A 22,640-nucleotide genomic window follows, 5' to 3' on the forward strand; every position below is an offset into this window, starting at 1 on the left:
CATTTTCTACATATATTTACGCTTTGATTTGAAAGAAAACAGCGCATCAGTGCAGCGCAGCTGACACAGAAAGACAAAGTCGTTATTTTTGTTTTATTTGCGTACAAAAAGTATTCTTGTCGCTTCATAACGTTAGGGTTGAACCACTGATGGTAGATGGAGTATTCTGATGATGCTTTTCATACTTTCTGGAGCTAGACAGTGTAATTTACTTGGCAGTCTATGGGACAGTCACAAGCCTCCCGGTTTTCATCCAAAATATCTTAAATTGTGTTCCGAAGATGAACGAAGTTTTTACGGGTTTGGAACAACATGGGGGTAAGTGATTAATGACAAAAATTTAATTTTGGTGTGGAGTATCCCTTAAAGACTTTATTCTCAAAACCTTTACTTTATTCCTGTAAATGACCTACTTCTTTCTTTTTGTTTTATGTCACACTAAAATGCTGTTGTAGTGTCTTACCAAACAATCTTAGCAAATAAGTTATTTTAATAAGCAGTTTGCAGCGATGCCACAGTTTACAGTTACTTTAATGTTGTTTATTCATGTACTGTAACAGGAGCTGGAGCATCAGAGAGGTGTTTTAATGACTGAGGTCCAAGCTGCCAAAAACTCCTGGTTCAGTAAAACACTGGGCTCCCTCAAGAATTCAGCCAGTAACCAGGCGCCTTCCTCACCCAAAGAGGGCCAGTAGGACTCGCCAAGGTCTTAACCAAAGGGTAGAGGAGCGTGACCCTTCCACTTAGCCAATCGGAGTAGAAAACAAGCTCTAATGAACACTACTAGCAACACAACATGGCAATGCAGTGTTCCCTCACATGGACTAATGGACGACTTCCGCATACACGTTACAGTCTGTTATGATTTCCTTAGCTTGTGGTGCCACCGACTGGACAGTAACAGTACTACAGTGATTATTATGTCCATCCAGTTATCCTCTTCTGCAGATGGACTTTTTATTAGCAAATCAGTTCTAACACGCAAGTACATAAACTATGACCTTAAGATGACAATTCAAAGGATTTTTTTCTCTCTCAGAGGGAATACTGCATTCTGCTAACTATTAAAAGTAAAAAAAATGTTTTTTTTCTATATAGAAATAATAAATGTACCAGTTGTCATAAATGTGTATAACTAAATGTTGATTTTTATTTTAATCTTGTACAGTTCTGAAAAAAAAGTGTTGCATTATTTTTTACGATTTTGAATATAAATGTGCTCTTTATAAATGTCAAATACTGAAAAGCACAGGTGAATTGACCATGGTTCCCATGACATTCCCTCCGTCCTGTAGACTGTTTGAGGATCCGTTTAGCAGTGAGCAGATCACGTGACTTATCAGACACGACACAATGGCCACACAATATTGACCTGCCAAGTCACACACAGTGCTTATTTTATGTTATTTAACAGGTATACATGAGCCATTCGGTGACGGATGCCATGTAAAAATCATGAACGTGTCAAGATGTCTCATTTTTTTAAGGACAGAAGTAAACCAGGTCGCGCAGATGTATCATTTAGGTCCGTGTGACTTCAAAGCCATATGAAGTCAGTCTTTGCTTCATTTCTTCTGCTATTTGTTAGAATATCCATATGAATAACTTCACTCTACGTAGGAAAGTGAAATATTCTGCATGGCTCTTATTCACACTAACAAGTCACCATATTGTGAACATGCTTTATTTACACTAATGTAAGAAAAAAAAATTCTTGTCTCCTATTTGTTTTGTTTTTTAACTGTAATTTAAAGATGCCAAACTAATTATACAAATTAAGAAAGAGATGTCAGTTGAATATAAACTAATAGTGCTGTCCTGTGGGTTTCTACAGATGGTTACAGGTGTTTTTATATATACTGTAATCTACAGGACAGAAGACATTGCTTCTGTGCGTCTGGTTTATTGTCGGTTCATCCGTTTCATTGTTCCAGCCTGCTGATGTCTGTCTAATTACTATCTGACAGTAAATATCTGGTTCTTGATCCCATGTTTGACTACGAGTCTGCTGCTTTATTTGATTCACATCTTTAATTTCAATAAACAGTAACGTTATTCATTTCTTGGACTGCATATTATCATTTCTTTGTTGTTTTGCTAGTTCCATTATTAACAGCATATATATATATATATATATATATATAATATTACATTTTAAACTAATAGACTTCATTTTATAGGACAGTACAAGGGTAGACACTAGACAGAAATAGGACCTCGAATCGGGACTCAAACTCGATGCAGCTATATAGTAGCACTTTACTAAACAGTAGCACTATACATTTGCAAATCCTAGCATCTGCTGACATCATCCAGATAGTCATTTGCAAAGTTGAGCATCTGCTGTAGAGCGGTGAGCAGCAGGACATCACTGTTCAGCTCCAGCTCCTGACTGTAGTTCTTCACCGGTAACACACAAGGCACCGGCACACCCAACCAAGAGCTCACCTCCTGCACCTGCACACACACCAACAACATCTCCCTCACTCTGAGTCCTGTAGGAACAGACCATGTGATCATCTGACGCCTCTCACCTTTGACTTGATGTAGGAACTGAGATAAAGGCTTTGAAGATTTTCCTCCACTTGAGGACATGCTTCGTCTACTTTTGTCATCAAGACAATCTGAGCAATGCCTGAAATTACACATTTTTAGGTACGTTTATCAGGTAGATCAATGTATAACCTACTTTGTATTAGTCACAAGGTGCAAATATGTTCTCTTACCCAGTGAGTTCACTTTTCTGCGTACGGAAGCAATTTTTTCCTGGAGTTTGTCGGACATGAGGGAGATTTTGGTGGCGTCTATCACGTACACCACACAGTGGATCTTCTCCTTTAGAGATGCAGGTCTGGAGGCCTTTTGCTCCTCGGGTTGAAACACTGATGTTGGGTTGAACTGAATCAAGAGGATTTGGCATGAAACAAACATCATTCCCATTCAACCTTCATTAATTTTACTTACTTTATATTTTACTTTTATAGCGGTCTGGGGCGTGACCTTGAAGAATGCTTCTGATGTCCTCAATATCCAGTCCTGCACCTGTTTGCTCCTCGAGTCCCATGGTGTCACACAACACAAACGGCAATGGCTTTCCCTCACGACCGTCTTTCACTGGATATGTGCGGAACTAAAAGAGATAACTGTTACGAATGAAGACAGGTTTTGTCATCCCAGAAAAACTGTTAGTCCTTTTAAATCTGTACCTGTGTGGTGAGACTAGTGCCTGCAGATCCTGACATGGCTTTGCTGGTAATGCGGCCCATGAAGATGGAGTTGATGGAGTTGAAGAAACTGGATTTCCCAGCACCTACAGGACCGATCATTAGGATCCTGACCCGACTCACAGACGTCACCAGGGGTTTATAATTCCTGATCAATTCCATGAGCTTGTCTTTTCGTCTACAACATAGAGCGCAACAATAGCTGTATATCAAATTACAATGAGCAATCAGCAACACTATTAAAGTAGAAACATACTCAGCTGTCCACAGAACGTTTCCTCTCATTGGCTTCTGCTCAGGCACTGACTGCAGAGCCTGGCAATAAAAAAAATTAATTACAATACAGATTAAGGTAATTATTTAAAAAGACTTAAATTTCTTTTAAATGACTAACACACGGTTAAAAAAAGAAACTGGTGATTGGCTTACTCTGCTCCACTTTGTACACCTCACATTCAGTCAGTCGAGAGTCGTTCCCATACATTGTGCCGGGTTAAGACTGAAACCATTATTTCCAGATTTATACACAACTGGTTGATTGTTGTAGCAGAAGTACAACTGTTGACCAAAGTTGGGCATTTCAGCGTCATCAACACGTGCATAATGTCCACTGTTAACTTTAATGCACACAGGGATCTTGCCTTGAAAGCTGAACAGGAAAGTGCTCTCATCTGTAATATACTGACCACTTTGAGTATAATCTACACTAGTGTATGCACCAAAGATGTAGCCTGTACGGTTGTAGGCTACAAGTAAGGTGGGACCCTGACTGTCACATCGCTGATGGAAGGCAGAAGCTTGATATCCATGAACTGAAGCTTTGTAGAGAAGAGACAGTTTCACATTCCCCAGCAGGTCACAGAGCTGCTTTCTTTTCTCTTCTGTTAAACCAGAAGTGAGTGAAGCGTTGAGAGCGCTGGAATTCATCTAAACAAGAAAAAGGATCTTTATGTTTTGAATTCTGCGTAACAGACACACATAGACACGAGCATTCATATGAGTTGTTTTCCTGAAAGCCCTTCATGAACCCGAAGCTGATCAGCCGGAATCGAAACTGAAACTAAAGCAATCTGCTCGAATAAAATACAGTCTTATTTATTATTTATTAACATTGCGTATTTCTGCACTATATTTTTTACTTTTATGCATTTCATATTGACTATATATCTTACCTTTACCTTGCTCTATGAAGAAATGCTGAAACGCTGCTTTAGTATCTTAGGTCCTCAGCAGAATGCGTCACGACAATCAAACAGCCGACGCTCTAGTCCAGGCGATAATATTGTGTTGTCGCTGTATGAAGCTTGTCGTTGAGCTGTAGATGTTACAGTTTTTAAACTGCGAGAAGAAAATGAATAGCAGGATAAGTTACGGGCTGTACACCTAAAGTGACATAACAGGAAGCGGATGACACCGGAGGCTTCGCACATTTAATTTAAAAATAGCGCACACACTTCTAGGCTATATTAAAATTAAAGCGGGTAGCAGATTTTTCAGCCACCCTGGGAAATGTTTAGCAACTTCTACTCTTTTGTATTAATTTGATGTTTAGCAACATTAAGCAAAAACATTTTACAAATTTTTAAAGTGACTGCGTTAACAAAAGTGTCTAATTAAACATCAGAATCCGTGTACTACATTTTTGTCTCGAAACTTCAGAAGTAAACTATCGTTTTGCATACATACCAAATTAACAAAAACATTTTACAAAGTGTAGTCGAACATAGCATAAAGTGACTCAAAGTAGCCTGAAAGAACCGAAAAAAAAAAAGAAAAAAAAAAAACAAAAGTGAAAAATCTGCATAATCCTTTAATACAGTTACAATCATTAAGATTCAGGATAGAAGCTAGGCTCTGCTGTAATGCAGAATAACAGGACGTCACACAGTTAACAATCATTAAGATTCTGATTTGATCACAGACGTCATCAGGGGTTTTTAACTTCCATGAGCTCTGCTTAAGAAGTACAGGGAAATTACAACAAACGTGTACTCAGCTACAGAATATTCACTTATCTGTATTCAAAAAGCTTTAATATTTAAAAATAAGAATATCATCAAAAAGTTGTGAACTTCTTCAAAACGAAGTAAACTGAACACAGACTCGTTCAGTGAAATTATAACTAGACCAAAATGATAAAAGTATCTGAATATTTCTGCATAAAATGCAAAAAGTGACAGAGAATGACCAGCACTCAGTGTGATTGAGGCTTCTATAAATGCACTCAAAGTCTGAGCTTTTGATTTGGCTTTTGCATCTTGGTTCTGGCAAGCTGTCCTCTCACAATACCACAAAGAGGCGAGTTTTGCTGCCAATTAAGAACAAAAAAAAAAAGAAAAAAAAAAAAAGCAGGGAAGCTTGAAGTGCTCTATTCAGGGTTCCTCAGGACCTCAGAATGTCATCAAAACAGTCACCCCAAACCATCTGCACAAGCTAGTGCATTGTGTGCTGCTGTAACTCTGGCAGCAAGAAGCAAAATTTACTTTCGTCACAGTTAACAGCAGCAAAAAGTCCAGTCCTAAGATTCTGATTTGAGTCACAGACCCATGTCATCAGGGGTTCTTGAACTGACTTCCATGCAGTCCATCTTTGTCCATGAGCTCTGCACAATCTTCTCCAGTGTGCGGTTTATCCCTATTGCTTGTACGTTTTTCTACCACATCTTCCCTTCTCCTCTCTATTAATGCAACTATAGATCAGTTCCCTTCTCTTTTGCAACTTTTGTGTCAGCCGCACTCGCCCAATCCTTGTGCAAGGTGTCAATGGTCGTCTATTATCAAGTCACAGATCTTCCCCATGAACGCTGACGTTCTGTAGCCTACAGAACTAGCAAAAGAGAGATTTAAAGGCTTTTGCAGGTGTTTGAGTTAATTAACTGATTAGAGTGTGGCACCAGGTGTCACAATAAACCTTTTTCTTTCCATGAGATACTGAATTTTCCTCTCAAAAGCTGAACATTTGAATATATCTGAGGTGTAATGAATAAATATGTATACAAGTTTTCAAAAAAGAATGGACATTAGTGAAATAATCAACTTTTTTGCTGATATTCTAATTATATTGTGGTTTGATTATTGTGTTTGCCATATGTTTACCAAGTTTCTCTCCTTTAACAGCACTGCTCTCATTGAAAAGTGACTCACAGCCAGTATATTTCCTTTGACTTGTAATCTGAGATAACATTATAAAAAGCAAGTTCAGCTTACCCCCATGTCCTACTCCACACCAAAATGAAAATTTTATCATTAATCACTTACCCCCATGTCCTTCCAAACCCTTAAAAGCTCTGTTCGTCTTCGGAACACAATTTAAGATATTTTGGATGAAAACCGGGAGCCTTGTGACTGTCCCTGAATAACAGTTTGAAAATAACAGTGTCAAGGTCCATAAAAGGTATGAAAGTCATCGTCAGAATACTCCATCTGCCATCAGACGTGCAATCTGGGTTATATAAAGCCATGGGAACATATCACGTATGCTGCGTATGCTCTTCTGTATCATCCACGCCACAAGGATGCACTTTCAAATCAAAGCTAAATACACGTAGAAACAGCGCATCCTTGTGGCGCGGGTGACACAGAAGAGCAAACGCAGCATACGGTGATATGGAGAGACACAGAGGAGACTGTTGACAAAGTAATTATTGAATAAAATCGTTATTTTTGTTTTCTTCGCTTACAAAAAGTGTTCCCGTCGCTTCATATAACCCAGATTGCACGTCTGATGGCAGATGGAGTATTCTGATGATGACTTTCATACTTCTTCTGGACCTTGACACTGTTATTTACTTGGCAGTCTATGGGACAGTCTCAAGCCTCCCGATTTTCATTCAAAATATCTTAAATTGTGTTCCAAAGACGAAGAAAGCTTTTACAGGTTTGGAACGACATGGGGGTAAACAAACAATTAGGAACAGTGTTGTTTTAATATTATTTACACATTAATATAATATTTACAACAGCAATGTTGAACCACAATGTATTTAAAGGCACATCCAGTAATTTTTCCTTCAAAAAATGTTCTACACAAAGGAATAGGTTTTCGTCACCAGGGTTTTGACACGTTTTTTGCTTTAACATGTGCTCTTTTTTTAATAACTCATATCTTTCTGTAATATAACAATTATATTTTTACAAAATGTCCAAACTTGTTCGCATAGAAGCAAAGAAATATACTACAACAGAGCATCATACATGCAATCATCCATTAGCGTTCAGTTAACAAAAAAAACATTCGTGTTAACAGCCTCAAAAGAAAACTTTCTGCCAGCAGCTATTTATAGGAAGTTGTACTCCACTCGATCAGCATCATCCAGATAGTCGTCTGCAAAGTTGAGCATCTGCTGTAGAGCGGTGAGAAGCAGGACGTCACAGTTGAGCTCCAGCTCCAGCTCCTGACTGTAGTTCTTCACCGGTAACACACAAGACACCGGCACACCCAACCGAGAGCTCACCTCCTGCACCTGCACACACACAACAACATCTCCCTCACTCTGAGTCCTGTAGGAACAGACCATGTGATCATCTGACGCCTCTCACCTTTGACTTGATGTAGGAACTGAGATAAAGGCTTTGAAGGTCCTTCTCCACTAGAGGACATGCTTCGTCTACTTTTGTCATCAAGACAATCTGTGGAATGCCTACCAGATGCAACATTTTACAATCATCAGATAGCGTTATTCAAATTTGATCAGATTATAGATCAGTTGTAGTATGACGTTAGTTTACTTTGTGAGTTTACTCTTCGGTGTATGGAAGCAAGTTTTTCCTCTACTTTGCTGGACATGAGGGAGATTTTGGTGGTGTCTATCACGTACACCACACAGTGGATCTTCTCCTGTAGAGATGCTGGTCTGTAGACCCTTTGCTCATTGTGTTGAAACGGTGCCATGGGGTTGAACTTAAATTAAGAGAAATGTCAAGAAGAACAGATATACATTAAACCAATCATCATCATACTCAATGCCATTTAAAAAAAAATACATGAACCATCTTTATGCACTTACTTTATAGCGGTCTGGGACGTGACCTTGAAGAATGCTTCTGATGTCCTCAATATCCAGTCCTGCACCTGTTTGCTCCTCGAGTCCCATGGTGTCACACAACACAAACGGCAATGGCTTTCCCTCACGACCGTCTTTCACTGGATATGTGCGAAACTAAAAGAGATAACTGTTACGAATGAAGACAGGTTTTGTCATCCCAGAGAAAAAAACTGTTAGTCCTTTTTAAATCTGTACCTGTGTGGTGAGACTAGTGCCTGCAGATCCTGACATGGCTTTGCTGGTAATGCGGCCCATGAAGATGGAGTTGATGGAGTTGAAGAAACTGGATTTCCCAGCACCTACAGGACCGATCATCAGGATTCTGACCCGACTCACAGACGTCACCAGGGGTTTATAATTCCTGATCAATCCCATGAGCTGTGCTCTTCGACTACAACATAGAGCGCAACAAATTTGTCAGATCATCCTATGAAATCAGCAACACTATTAAAGTTGCAACATACTTAGCTGTCCACAGAACATTCCTCCATTGCTTATGTCTGGCACTGATCTGAGGCACTGGAAATCAAAATTAATATAAATACAATGTATATTAGATCATATAAATCACATGAATAACACTTTTTCTGATGACTGACTTACTCTGCTTCACTTTGTACACCTCACATTCCAGTCAGTCGAGTATCGTTCCCCATACATTGTTGTCGTATTAACACTGAATGCATTCCCTCTTTGATTTAAACACACAACTGGTTGGTTGTTGTAGCAAAAGTACAGCTGTTGACCAAAGTTGGGCCCTCCAGCGTCATCAAGGCGTGCATTATAGCCACTGTTAATTTTGATGCACACAGGGATTTTGCCTTGAAAGCTAAACAGGAAAGCTTCCCTATCTGTAATATACTGGCCACTTTGAGTATAATCTACACTAGTGTATGCACCAAAGATGTAGCCTGTACGGTTGGTAGGCTACAAGTAAGGTGGGACCCTGACGGTCACATCGCTGATGGAAGGCAGAAGCTTGATATCCATGAACTGAAGCTTTGTAGAGAAGAGACAGTTTCACATTCCCCAGCAAGGCGCAAAGCCGCTTACTTTTCCCATCTGTTAATTTACAAGTGAACGGAGCAACCATGGACACTTGCGATCCAAATCCAAAAGACTGATCCATCTGCGAAAGATAAAAATAAAATCATTTATTACATTGTGCTCACATCTTGTGGCGTGAATATGAAAAATCATTCACAGGTTTTCACTTACCGATGACATCGTAAAATGCTTGTCTCAGATAACCATGCTAAATGTAACCCCCTAAAAAAAAAGAGGAGTCAAATAACGAGTTATAAATAGTAAAGTGTGTAGTATTTGTCTGGCCATGTGATATCAACATGGCGGTTCGAGTGAGGCGACCCGCTTCATGTTAATATAAAAGTAACTTGTAACTAGGAGTAACTGGTTACATGTAACAGAATAACGTAATTTTAATTACAAAATAAATGTAACTTATCCGTTACAGTTACGAGGAAAAAAAAATGTGTAGGCTAATGAAATCACAGTTAATTGGGAAAACTTTAACAATTACAAAAGAGGCTACAACTGAATATTTTTAGAAAAAGCTAGGAAACGTTGATTAATATTAATTTGCTGCTTTGCCTGTTTTTGATGTGCACGATGCCTCCTGCCATTTAAAGAGGCTGTTTAGTTCCATGGCGAGTGATAAAATGCGTTCGTCCTGGAGGGGGAAAAAAATCATCCATAGATATTATTTTTTTACAAAAATGCATGGATTCGCTTCAGCGGGGCTTTATTCAATTGAATCTGTAGCTTACCTTTCACAGTCCGCTTTCTCCGTGAAAGAAATAATGAATGAATTCATCTCGTCATTATTATTCTCATCATCGATCACAGCTGTAACTCAGGAAGGTCGACAGTAGCCACCTAGCGGCCACCCGCTTGTGATTTTTGGGAGAACCTGGAGAACGTGCACCTTGACCTCTGACCAGTGTTGCCAAAATATTTTTTTTTAATGTTATTTGTTCATAAAAATATTTTAAACATAAAATATTTTAATTTGTAAAAGTAACATAAGTAGCACGTTTTTATTATCAGATTTTTTACAACATTGAATTATTGAACAGTTACACATTTAATGTATTTTATTATTTTTAACTAGTAAAATTGCACATTCTGAACAATTATAGTTTCAAGCAGTGTACTGGTAGTTAGTTAGTGTGCTACACAAAAGTCTTTAAAAATAGGACACAATGTACTGTTAGTATGAAGGAACAATCCGTATTTATTTTTCACAGGTGTTTTACCCTTGTTTTAAATTAGAAAATTGCATTTTGTGTTTTAAGGTTACAACTTAATGGATAACATCCTGGCAGAAAATGACTAGTACCTTTTCAGTTTTCCCCATATTTTTTCTTACAGTGTACCTAACTGAAAAACAATTATTTATACAAGCTATAACATGCTGTATCATAAATGTGCATTTATTATTGACCAATTGGAACTAGAAACTTAATGCACATTTGATGTTTGTACTGTTAGGCATCTTTCTCCAGCTCTATCCAGGTTGATGTGCTGCTTGGCCGGCTAGCTGTTCAATGGTTTCCTCTTTTTGTGTATTTTAGATGAAAATATATATTAGGCTACTGTGTCTTTACGCATTGCGTTGCGTATCTCGTCATGTAAACATAAAACATAAAACCATGTCTGCATTTGTGGGACATTCTACCAGAAACGTACATTTACACTTGTAAAAATGTTGGGTGAAAAAAATCTCTTATTCTTAAATCTGAACATTGAGTCATATGGAGGACGTTAATCTATATGAAACGCATATCATGCCATCTCAGCATGTTTTTATGACATAATAAAATATATTTTTATACACATTTCACCCCTAAAAAGCATTTTCTTATTGGTCACATGTCCCTGATTGTATCTAACACTAACTAATTAATTTCATACAAACAAAAATCACTTTCTTATTGGTCACATGTCCCTTATTTTATAAAACATGGTTTTGTAATTCCTATAAGAAATATAAGCAACTTTTTGGTCAACTGTAGTACAAAAAAAATCACAGAATACCCGCCAGGCACTCATATAGTTGTAAAAAAACTACCTTTACATAGGAGATTTATACAAAAACATAGTAGTGGATATATACTCCCACCTTCATCTACACAGTAAAAGAGATTATTCAGCAATATTTCCTTAAATATTATATTTTATAACACAATTTCCTGTGTGACAGGACTGACTGATTCATGACAGGACTGACGGTGCTGTGACAGGACTGACTTTATGAATTTTTTCACTGATGCAGAAAAAGTTATGTTTTATGTTCTTTATTTACGTTTTGACAAGCTTTCCTATTTTAAATTATTATTATAATTTTAATGTTCATGTAATATTAGACTATGGTAAATTTTAAGCCAAGGACATATAATAAGGACCTAATTCATTAGAATATGACTGATAAATTATATAATCCAAATATCTTTTTAATTCAATAAACTAATTTTATTTTATTTCAATATAAAAACATATTTCATTTAACAGTTCGTTTAACAATTCATTAAAATTCAATTTAACAATAACATGGCCAGATACAATAACAATAAACAACTAGAATGTCACAATGGCACAATCACAGACAGGAGTGAAAAGAAAATTGTAATGGTACTACTAATATGGTAAAAATTAATTTAACAATAACAATTACCAACTAGAATGGCACAAACGCAGACAGGAGTGAAAACAATAACTCCGTCTTGTGCTATGCATATGCGGGTGTAATAACCAGAACAATAACATGAATTTCAAGATAATTATTTTCTAATCCTTATACTCCACAAGCTTTGACCAAATGTCTTTTTGGTTACAGGTTGAGGAGGTGGAATGAAACAAATGACATCATCGAACATATACCAGATCATGTCTTCTCTGGTGGGCCAGAAGAATCGGTTCACTCCCACACGGTGCATGCATCTCACTTGCACCTGAACCTCATCAATGGCTGTGATGATGCCTGGGTAGATGTCTCCATCATATTTTATGACGCACCACTTTTGAATGACTTCTGGACCCCATTCGATCTCTTTTGTCGTTGGTGTGTGTTTGAAGCTGAATGCCTTGTGTGTTATAGCATGTGCACTGTAGAATCTTGTCTACGGTGCACATGCAGCTCATGTCCCGGTACAGCATATGCCCAGCAGATGTAGTGACAACCTGGTGTATTCTCATTGTTGATGGGACTTAGGGGATGCTGTCTGGCATGTCCTTCATTGTCCTGTCAATGGACTCTTCACTAGAACAGTTTAAGAGTGGTGCCTGTGTGCACCAAGGCCTCAAACAGATCCACTGCATTGTGGATATTGCGGCCATGGCTCACCAACTGATCCGTACTCCTCTTCATAACACCTCCAACCCCATCTGGTGCCCCTTTACCATGGCTGGCCTCAAAGAAATTCCACATCCCAGCTTGGAATCCCTTTTTGTGGAGGAGGGAGGTGAAGAGGTAGAAGTTCCCCTTCTGGCGGTACTGCGTGCAAGGTCCATCGCTGAGGAAATGGACCACTGTGACAGCAGGTAAGAGGTTCTTGACATAGGACAGAATGGGGCTTAGAGGTTCCCATATGGCTGGGGGCCCCTTCAGGTGAGATGGCGAGATGGTGCTGAAGCAAACTGGCTCAGCGTCTGGTCCTACATATAAAAAACTCCAGTGTGCAGCGTTGCTTGCTCGTGGGATGCTCCAAAGTGCACTGCCTGGATCTCAGATGCATATTTACATATATCATTTTCACAGAAGTCCACATGTATGATAAATTCATTCTCAGCCATGATGTTGTTGAAAAGCTTGATGAGGTCATCTAGTGTGGTCTCGACCTTCTTTTTGAAGGTCTTCTTGAAGGTTGTTTCAGTGTTGTCCTTTGTTTGTCCTTTTGTGTTCTCTGTGACCCACTGCATGTATGCCACCTGGGTGGAGCCTTCATATTCCCTGAGCAGGGTGAACTCCTTCTCTTTGCATTTCCCACAGTCATTGTACGTACACTCTTTGGAATAGGAAACTGATTTCCTTGGATTCTCTGCTAAGTATTTTTTGTGCAGGTTGTTCAGGATGTCCACAAAGAACCTCTTTTGTAGCCTGACCTTGGCTTGTGTTATGGTCTGCTTTTTCCCTGTTGTCACACGGTTCACGTCGTCTCTGGTGTAAAAGGCTTTTACATTGTTTTTGAAAGCCTATTCCATGCGGACACACTTCTTTCTTGAGAAAGAATATGGATTCCCTCCCACTGACTTCCATAACCTTCGGGTAAAGCCAAGGGTACTTTGGGCATATTTCTGTAACCTAAAAACTGTTAACATGCAATCAAGGAATTTCAGTAACTTTTAGATTTTTTGGGATGTAATACTTTTTATTCACTGTAACAAGTCAAGGACAGAAAATGTACATTTCTGCTAGAATGTCCCTTGTGATCAGAGAAATGACAAACAACAACGCGATTATGCAAGTAGCCTACACATACAATGAAGTAGATAAACTGTTCGTCATTTAACATAACTAATGTTGGCCTGTAGAAATTTAACAGTATTGATGCCGCAAAAAAAAATAATTCTGCCGATTTAAAATAATTATTAATGAAAACATTCAATAAACTTACCTTAAAACAGTTGAAAACCAGTGGCTTTGCCCCATTGTCCTTCCAAAACATGACAGTTACCAGAGCGATTTAAACATCTTCAAGGCACAATGTTGCAACCCAGCAGGTTTAACTCAACACCTGGTAAAAGTGTTTAAAAAGTTATAAAATAACCCAACAGACTCAGCCCAGCATTTTCGGTTAAAAAATAACCCAGGCCGTTAGAGTGTAGATGTCACTTTTATTTAGAGTTGGAAAGCATAAAAACAAGACATCAAGTTCATATGTTCCTTTGTGTGTTTCATAGCTTAAGTATTTCAAGTATTCTAAAGTATTTAGATTACATTACTAACGAAATACATTACTGATTACTTTTTAAAGCTTGTATTTTGTAATCTGTAGTGAAATACATTTTAAAAGTTATAACGGAGATTTGTGAGATTGCGATGAACTGAAAATGTCTTTTTAGAGAAAACATCAACAAGAAGGCACTAAATATTTCTGGACAACAGGTCCGCCATTATTGAACTGGTAACTCAATTCGCGGTAAATTCACGTAACGACGGAGTTACAACAGCATAATTTTAATCCTTATTAATCCTTAATGCAAATAACAATATGCACAACTGGATATTGAGCGCACACGGATGAAAATTAAAGACTATTTACAATATTTATGACTGTACAACACTGCAGTACAACACTCAGTCCTATGCCACAAACACATCATTCTAGTACTATACTATAAACTGGATCAAGGAACAACAGTAAACAAGAAACTAACAAAAGCAAAACAATGATTATAACATAACATGAAAGTGATATATCTACCATATTTGCATTTTCTTGAATGGATTTTCTATGACTATAAAAGAACTAGAACAGGCAAACAGAACAGAATAAAAATTATTCAGCCTTAAGATATCTTATTGTGCTGATCAAGAAGTAAATATCCTGATCTATAATACACAGCAGTTTATTTGGGATTGTCTTCCATGGGGACAGACATCATCCAGATAGTCGTCTGCAAAAGTTGAGCATCTGCTGTAGAGCGGTGAGAAGCAGGACGTCACAGTTGAGCTCCAGCGTCCAGCTCCTGACTGTAGTTCTTCACCGGTAACACACAAGACACCGGCACACCCAACCGAGAGCTCACCTCCTGCACCTGCACACACAAAATCTGCATTTAGCAGATGCTTTTATCCAAACTACTTGCAACAGAAGAGCATAAGCGATTCATCACAGAGCCAACAATATTTATAGTATACTATGAATTAGGTTTGTTAGAAAGCTAGACTAGGAAACAAGGTAGATCAGGAAAATGCAGAGCATAAAAAAAGTGCATAAGTTGTGGAGTGGTTAAGTACAGCTTACGTGATCATGTGACCACATCTCACCTTTGACTTAATATAGGAAAACTGACATAAAGGCTTTGAAGATCTTTCTCCACCCTCAGGACATGCTTCATCTATTTTTGTCATCAAAACCATTTGGGTAATGCCTGAAATGTGTAAATAGCCAATAGTTAGTCTTGGAATATTTGGGATATACAAGCGTTACGCAAACACACCTTAAGTATTGTGTTAGTCACTAGATTATTATGAATCTTTGATATATCTAAAAAATGCTGTTACCTTACTTACCCAGTGAGTTCACTTTTCTGCGTATGGTGGTGAGCTTTTCCTGGAGTTTGTCGGACATGAGGGGAGATTTTGGTGGCGTCTATCATGTACAACCCACACAGTGAATCTTCTCCTTTAGAGATACGGGTCTGGAGGCCTTTTGCCCCTCGGGGTATTGAGACGGTGTGATGGGGTTGAACTGAATCAAGGATGCTTTGAAACTGAATCAAGGACTTAAAGAATTTTTAAGATGAAGTATATATAAAAGAACAGCTTCAATTTGAATTTTCAATTTATACTTTAGCTTCATTAATTTTGGATGATGAGTGCACTTACTTTATAGCGGTCTGGGACGTGACCTTGAAGAATGCTGCTGATGTCCTCAATATCCAGTCCTGCACCTGTTTGCTCCTCGAGTCCCATGGTGTCACACAACACAAAACGGCAATGGCTTTCCCTCACGACCGTCTTTCCACTGGATATGTGCGAAAACTAAAAGAGATAACTGTTACGAATGAAGACAGGTTTTGTCATCCCAGAGAAAAAAACTGTTAGTCCTTTTAAAATCTGTACCTGTGTGGTGAGACTAGTGCCTGCAGATCCTGACATGGCTTTGCTGGTAATGCGGGCCCATGAGGATGGAGTTGATGGAGTTGAAGAAAACTGGATTTCCCAGCACCTACAGGACCGATCATTAGGATTCTGACCCGACTCACAGACGTCACCAGGGGTTTATAATTCCTGATCATTTCCATGAGCTCGCTGCTCTTCGTCTACAACAGAGATCACAACTTTATTATTTTACAATACTCTTTGAAATCAGAAGCAAAATAACATTGAGTGAAAAACTTACTTAGCTGTCCACAGAACATTCCTCCATGGCGTCATCTTGGCACTGATCTGAGGAACTGGATTTATTTTGTATTATACAACTTTTTCACAGTAACGTTAACAGCAGTACATTTTAAAAGAACGGACTCATAAAATGTATATAATTTACTGTACATAGCTACAGTTAGTGATAAAAATTGTTTCTGATAATTTGACCTTACTCTGTTCCACTTTGTAAACCTCGCATTCCCCCCCTCAGATTGGTGTCATTCCCATATAGTGTGGCAGGACTAAAATTGAATGCATTAACCCTTGCTGTATAATTGAATACAATCTCCTCCTTGATGATACACAAATGGTGTTGTTTCTGTAGCAAAAGAACAACTGTTCGCCAAAGCTGGGCATTCCAGTATCATCATAACGTGCAGAACATTCACTGTTAATTTTAATGCACACAGGGATCTTGCCTGAAATCTGAACAGGAAAGCTTCCCTATCAGTAATATACTGGTCACTTGACTATAATCTACACTAGTGTATCCACCAAAGATGTAGCCTGAATGGTTGTAGGCTACAAGTAAGGTGGGACCCTGATGGTCACATCGCTGATGGAAGGCAGAATCTTGATATCCATGAACTGAAGCTTTGTAGAGAAGAGACAGTTCCACATCCCCCAGCAAGGCAACAGAGCTGCTTTCGTTGCTCTTCTGTTATACTTGAAGTTTGAGGAGCAACGCTGAGATTTTTTTCAGCCTTTGATGCATCTTTAAGCCAAGATAAAAAAACATACAAATATAAATTAAAGATATTTTATTAATGAAAAAAAATATCACATTTAATTTCCTTTGTTGTTACTTTTATTGATTCTTATTTATCAGTATTTAATGTTCTTGTTCTGACTAGTTGTGGCTTAATTTTTTATTTTTATTTTTTACTTTGACTAACAGTGAACAATACTTTAATTAATGCACAGTTTTAAATAAACTAATGCATTTTTAACATGGTAATATTTTTGAAGTTAACATTATTTTCTAACATGGCAGATGGAGCTCAGGGTGGAGCCAAATGAACAAGCCTTGTCCACAGAGATACGTTAGTTTGCATGGGCTAGTCACGCCCCTTACAGAAACTAGACAATTTAACTAGAACTGAAACTGAAATGTACGACAAAGAATTAATGACGAATTAATTTAATAACAGTGTGTTAAAAGTTAAATACTTTTTTTTTTAGATCTGAGAAACGACTTTCCTTTTTAGAAAACTATAGCATGTCCATTCAAATCTAGAACTTTATTATTACGTTTATATCTTTTTATATGATTATTTTTAGAATTTAATAAAAATTATTAAATTTAATATCGACATGAAGCTTACCTTTTTACGCTGCATTAAAACGCTGAAATGCTCTTCGTACAAGATCAGAATGAGTACAGCACGATTTCAAGCTGCTCTCTCTTTTCCTTATTACCACACTCGAGATGACAATTGAAACGGGGTGTCCTATTACACTAGTGCAAATAGCACTATATAGACCAATTTCAGTTGTTTGCAAACAGTGATGACGTTTTTTGTGGGCGGGGGGTTCTTACTGTTGGCAGAAAATGACTAAATGACTATGACTGTGATAGAGCATCTATTCTAGCCATATGGAATAATAAAAAAAGGAAATTATAAAAATTAATTTTGAATTTATATTTCAAAATTCTGCCTTTTTTCTTTGCAATATCCGAGATTTATATCTATGTACTGTTCATGCATGTATTTCAACTATAGGGCTAATAAAATATGTTCCCCCTAGATGCAATTTTATATCGACCTATTGTTTAAATCAATGTATGCTTGCTTTTTAAAGTAGGGTAATCATAGCATGGTTTCGTCTGTAAGTTTAAACTTCTGCGTTTTAGCTTCAAATGGCGGCACAGTTATAATAAAACTTATTGCATTCCGCGATTCTGACATCCAAAGGCACAAACAATACATTTGTTCTCTTATTCCATGGATTTTTACCCGTTTTCACACCCACTTGTTCCCAGTGTTTTCAGGGTTGCCAGGTTTTTTATACCAAATAACCGCCCAATTGCTATCAAAACTACTCCGTCGCGTTCCGGCAGGTTAAAATACCACGTTTTTTGGTAGTGTTTTCCATTCCCATAAAAAATTGCATTCCAAGGGGGATACTAAATATCATGATGTAATTGTGGTCGCTTGCTCGCTTCAACCAGCGGACATGAAAAACGCGCGGAACACTATAGGGGACTTTTTTTTTTTAACTTTGACTATCAGTGAAATACTTTAATAATATGCGCATTTCTACATAAACTTATGCATTTTTTAACCATGGTAATGTCTTGAGCTTTTACAGTTTCTAAACATGGCAGAGCTGTGAGCTCAGAGTGGGAATCATATGAATTAAGGCCTTACATAAAGTGTGTGTGTTCCACACAGCTATAGTTTGCGTTGGGCTATCACGCCCTTTCAGAAAACACAAAAAAACTAGGCCATTTAACTAGAAACGAAAACTGAAACTGCACGACAAAGAACCGAATGGATTCTGAATTTTAAGAAACAGTTGTTTAAAAGTTAACTGATTTAAGTGTTAATTGGAGAAAAGACTTGAGCCGTGTGTGAAGAAACTATAGAAGACTGTCCATTAAATTGTAGTAAAATCTAGAAGATTACATTGAAGATTTACCTTTGAATTATATATCACTATGAAGCTTTAGACCTTTCTACATTGAGATTAGAAAAAAAACATGCCTGGAAATGCTCGCTTCGTACACAGACAAAAATGTACCAGAGAAAGATTTCAAGCTTGACCTGCTCCCTTTTCCTTATCCAACACATCACGAGATGGCCAATTGTGACCCACAAAACAAGGAAGTCTTTTTGCCAACAGAGTCTTCAACGTTTGAGTTTACTGAAATGTAGAATGACCATGACGTCATTCTTAAAACAATTATAGGCTACCAGTATAATTCAATTACATTTATAATCTCTCCAACACACACACACACACACACTCACACACAACACCATACTTGTTTATATGCATTGTGGGGGCCACCTTGTCAGAATGCTACATATAGTGGGGACCCACCCTTTCCTATGATCCTACCGGACCTTAAAAAAAATGAATAATTTGACAAAAACCTAAAATGCTGTTTAAAAGTATCACTTCAGATTACAAATATTTCACTTATAAAAGTTTTTTTCAACACCGACAGCCAGTGGTTCAATTGTCGGGGACATTTCAGGTATTGGGTATACTCTGGGTCCGGCAAAAACACCAACCAGTTTTCTTGGTTCATTGTGGGGGACTGGAATCCACACAACTCGACCCCAGTTCCTTCGGTCATTGTGGTGTGGACTGGACCTCACACACACGGACACCAGTTTTTCGGTCATTGTGGGTACTGGACTCACACACCGGACACCAGTTTTCGGTCATTGTGGGAGACTGGACTCAACCACACCCGACAACAGTTTTAGTCGGTCATTGTGGGGACTGGACATCACACACTCGGACACCCAGTTTTCCGGTCATTGTGGGTAACTGGAGCTCACACACATCGACACCTACAGTTTTCGGGTCACGAGTGGGACCTGGAACGTCAGCACCACCCGACCACCAGTTTTTCGGTGCATTGTTTGGGGGACTGGACTCAAACACCCGACCACCAGTTTTCGGTCGAATTGTGGGGACTGGACTAACAACACCCGAAAAACAGTTTTCGGTCGTTGTGGGGAATGGGACTCACACACCCGACAACAGTTTTTTTTTCGGTCATTGTGGGGACTGGGACTAACACACCAGACACCAGTTTGCGGGTCATGGGGGGACGGCCTCACACACCCGACACCAGTTTCGGGCATGGTGGGGGAACTGGACTCCACAGCAACCCGAAACCAGTTTCGGTTCAGTTGTGGGGAACTGGACTGCAAACACCCGAACAACCAGTTTTTCGGTCATTGTGGGGGACTCTGGACTACACACTGACACAGTTTTCGGTCATTGTGGGGAGGACCTGGCCCTCCCACCCCGACCAACCTCCCGCAGTTTGCGTCGTCCCACCCCCCCCCCGTAGGCGCGGGTTATCCTGGCCAATCCACCGTGCCAAGCACCGCAAAAAATATGCGGTGCAATGCACAGCCACAGAACAGCAAAAAAGAGCAAAGGTAAACAGACCTCAACACATTGTAAATGTGCATTTTAAAAAGCGAGTTTCTTACTGTATGCAATTACTGTGAATAGAGAGCTCCAAACAAAAAAGGCTTTATAGTTTTGTGTGTATCTAAGAAAGAATAGCGGATAAAGTGATGCAAAGTACAGAATGTTGCCACAATATTAGGCAAGCCAAGCATTGTCATAACGTGCATACTGTCCACTGTGTTTCTTTAATTAGACAGGGAACTGCCTTGAAAGGATAGAACATGAAAGCCTCCTCATCGTAATATACTGCGCGTTTCGAGTCCATAAACTGAAGCTTTGTAGAGAAGAGTCAGTTTCACATTCCCCAGCAGGTCACAGAGCTGCTTACTTTGATCTTCTGTTAAACTAGAAGTGAGGGATTCTGGGAAGAAATCTCCATACCCTCTTTGCATCTTTAAGGCAAAACAAAACATCAGCCAAATTTAAATACAAATATAAAATAGTATTTAGAGTTTGAAAATCGAAAGGAAAAATGTTATCGTGTTTACTAAATACACTGCAATGAAGGTGGTCTACACGAATTTTCACTTAAAAATTGCTAGAAAGTGTACTAAGATTACAAAGAAACAGCAAGCATTGAATTAAATGCGAAATTTTGAAGTAGGAAGAATACCGAATCACAATTTTCTTGTAAAATGTCCAATAATCTTTGTTTTATTTACAACTTCGATTTTTTTAAACAGTATATAATGGAAGCATTAACAGCTGAATTAAAAATCGAAAAGGATCTTTGGTTTAAAGGACACAAATGGGCAAACGACAGAAACGAGTCCATTTATCTGGAATTGAACCTGAAATAACAGATGTTCTGTTTCGGGGGTTTTTTTTTTATCACATAATGCAATAATAGTTTGTAAATACCTGTTTTAGTTATGATAATACTTTCTCATTTGAAATCGATAGAATTAGGGCCTACAGTAAAGTTTTTGCATTAAGTCAAGTTTAATTTTTTTGTCTTTCAAAGTGCACAGAATAATAAATATCTTTATGATTTCTATATCGGCTTACCTTTGTAGCGGTATCTTTGTGCAGGAAACTAAGAAATAGTTTACTCTTCGAGCACCACACGCCTCAGCAGGACGTGGTGAGCTTCCTGTGTCTGCCTAGAAACGTTTAGAGTAGAGTGGAGGAAACCGCCCCCCTTAAAGACTGTGAGTTTTCTGTGAAACAAAACTTAGATCTGTCTAGAATAGTTAGTCTATCCTAGTTTTTTCATTTTTAACCTAAATTACATTTGACAAAGAGGACATTTTGCCCCCTCAGGTGGGCAAAAAGCAGGGTGGGGTAAATGCCCTCCTCTCTTGACAAATCATTTTTCTTTATACGGTATAAATTTACAGCAAAATCAGAGTACAAGCAGTTTTAGCTAAACATTCAAAAAGACAAGCTAAAAATAGTCTAACAATAGAAAAATGTGAAAATCCATTATTGAGAATTAATCAGCCTATCAAAAAAATAAATAAAATAAAATGTTGATGCTGGATAGGTAACTAGATAGTTGATGCTAACTGTGATGTTCTCCAAAACAACAAGCTTTACAACACCTTTTCTTACTGCTGAAGATTAGATCACTAGCAAGTAACAACAAAAATGTATCTTGAGTTTACCCAATTGTTGTTTTGGGAAAACAGTATGGCGTTTGACCCCAAGGGGGCGTTTTCCCCCCACTCTACCCTATCGTTATTTGCAATAAGTGAATAATCAAAGAAGTGAAATAAAAATGAATTGTCAAACATTAAAAAGTCTAAATGTAACGTGCTCGTTCTCAAAAGTTAGCGTAAAGAAAATATGTGATGTTTAAATAGGGTGAAGGTTACTTTTAAGATTTATTCACTGAAATATCACTACAGATTGCAAAATAGGTCTAAAAAAATAATTTAGTAAGGTATTTTGTTAGATTACATAATAACCTAAACTAAATACAAAAAAAAAATAATAAATACTAATAATAAAAATGTAAAAATAATAAAAAACCCAAATAGCCTCTGGAATACACCAGTGAAGATATTTTAATCGGCAGAAAATCGGTCTATAAATCATTCTGATTGTGCACAGGGAAATTTAAAAGATTGATTTAAATAATTAAAATAGATGATAT

The 22,640-nt window shown here is 38.0% G+C and overlaps 1 protein-coding gene and 3 pseudogenes across 2 annotated transcripts in view; 1 reads left to right on the top strand and 3 right to left on the bottom strand.

The window, feature by feature from the left end:
* The window catches only part of LOC109112558 (rab GTPase-activating protein 1-like), an 86,391-nt gene extending 84,401 nt beyond the window's left edge, over positions 1-1,990 (top strand). For both annotated transcript variants that reach the window (XM_042711801.1, XM_042711802.1), the window contains one exon: positions 561-1,990. In XM_042711801.1, the coding sequence (XP_042567735.1) occupies positions 561-695 (135 nt within the window). In that variant the 3' untranslated portion in view covers positions 696-1,990. The remainder of the gene's footprint in view (positions 1-560) is intronic.
* A 302-nt stretch (positions 1,991-2,292) lies between these two features.
* Positions 2,293-4,651, bottom strand: LOC122134535 (annotated as a pseudogene).
* A 2,715-nt stretch (positions 4,652-7,366) lies between these two features.
* Positions 7,367-10,161, bottom strand: LOC109053724 (annotated as a pseudogene).
* Positions 10,162-12,942: 2,781 nt separating this feature from the next.
* Positions 12,943-19,737, bottom strand: LOC109053690 (annotated as a pseudogene).
* Between the last annotated feature and the right edge of the window lie 2,903 nt (positions 19,738-22,640).

Source organism: Cyprinus carpio, chromosome A22 (genome assembly GCF_018340385.1).
Source record: "Cyprinus carpio isolate SPL01 chromosome A22, ASM1834038v1, whole genome shotgun sequence".
NCBI lineage: Eukaryota > Metazoa > Chordata > Actinopteri > Cypriniformes > Cyprinidae > Cyprinus > Cyprinus carpio.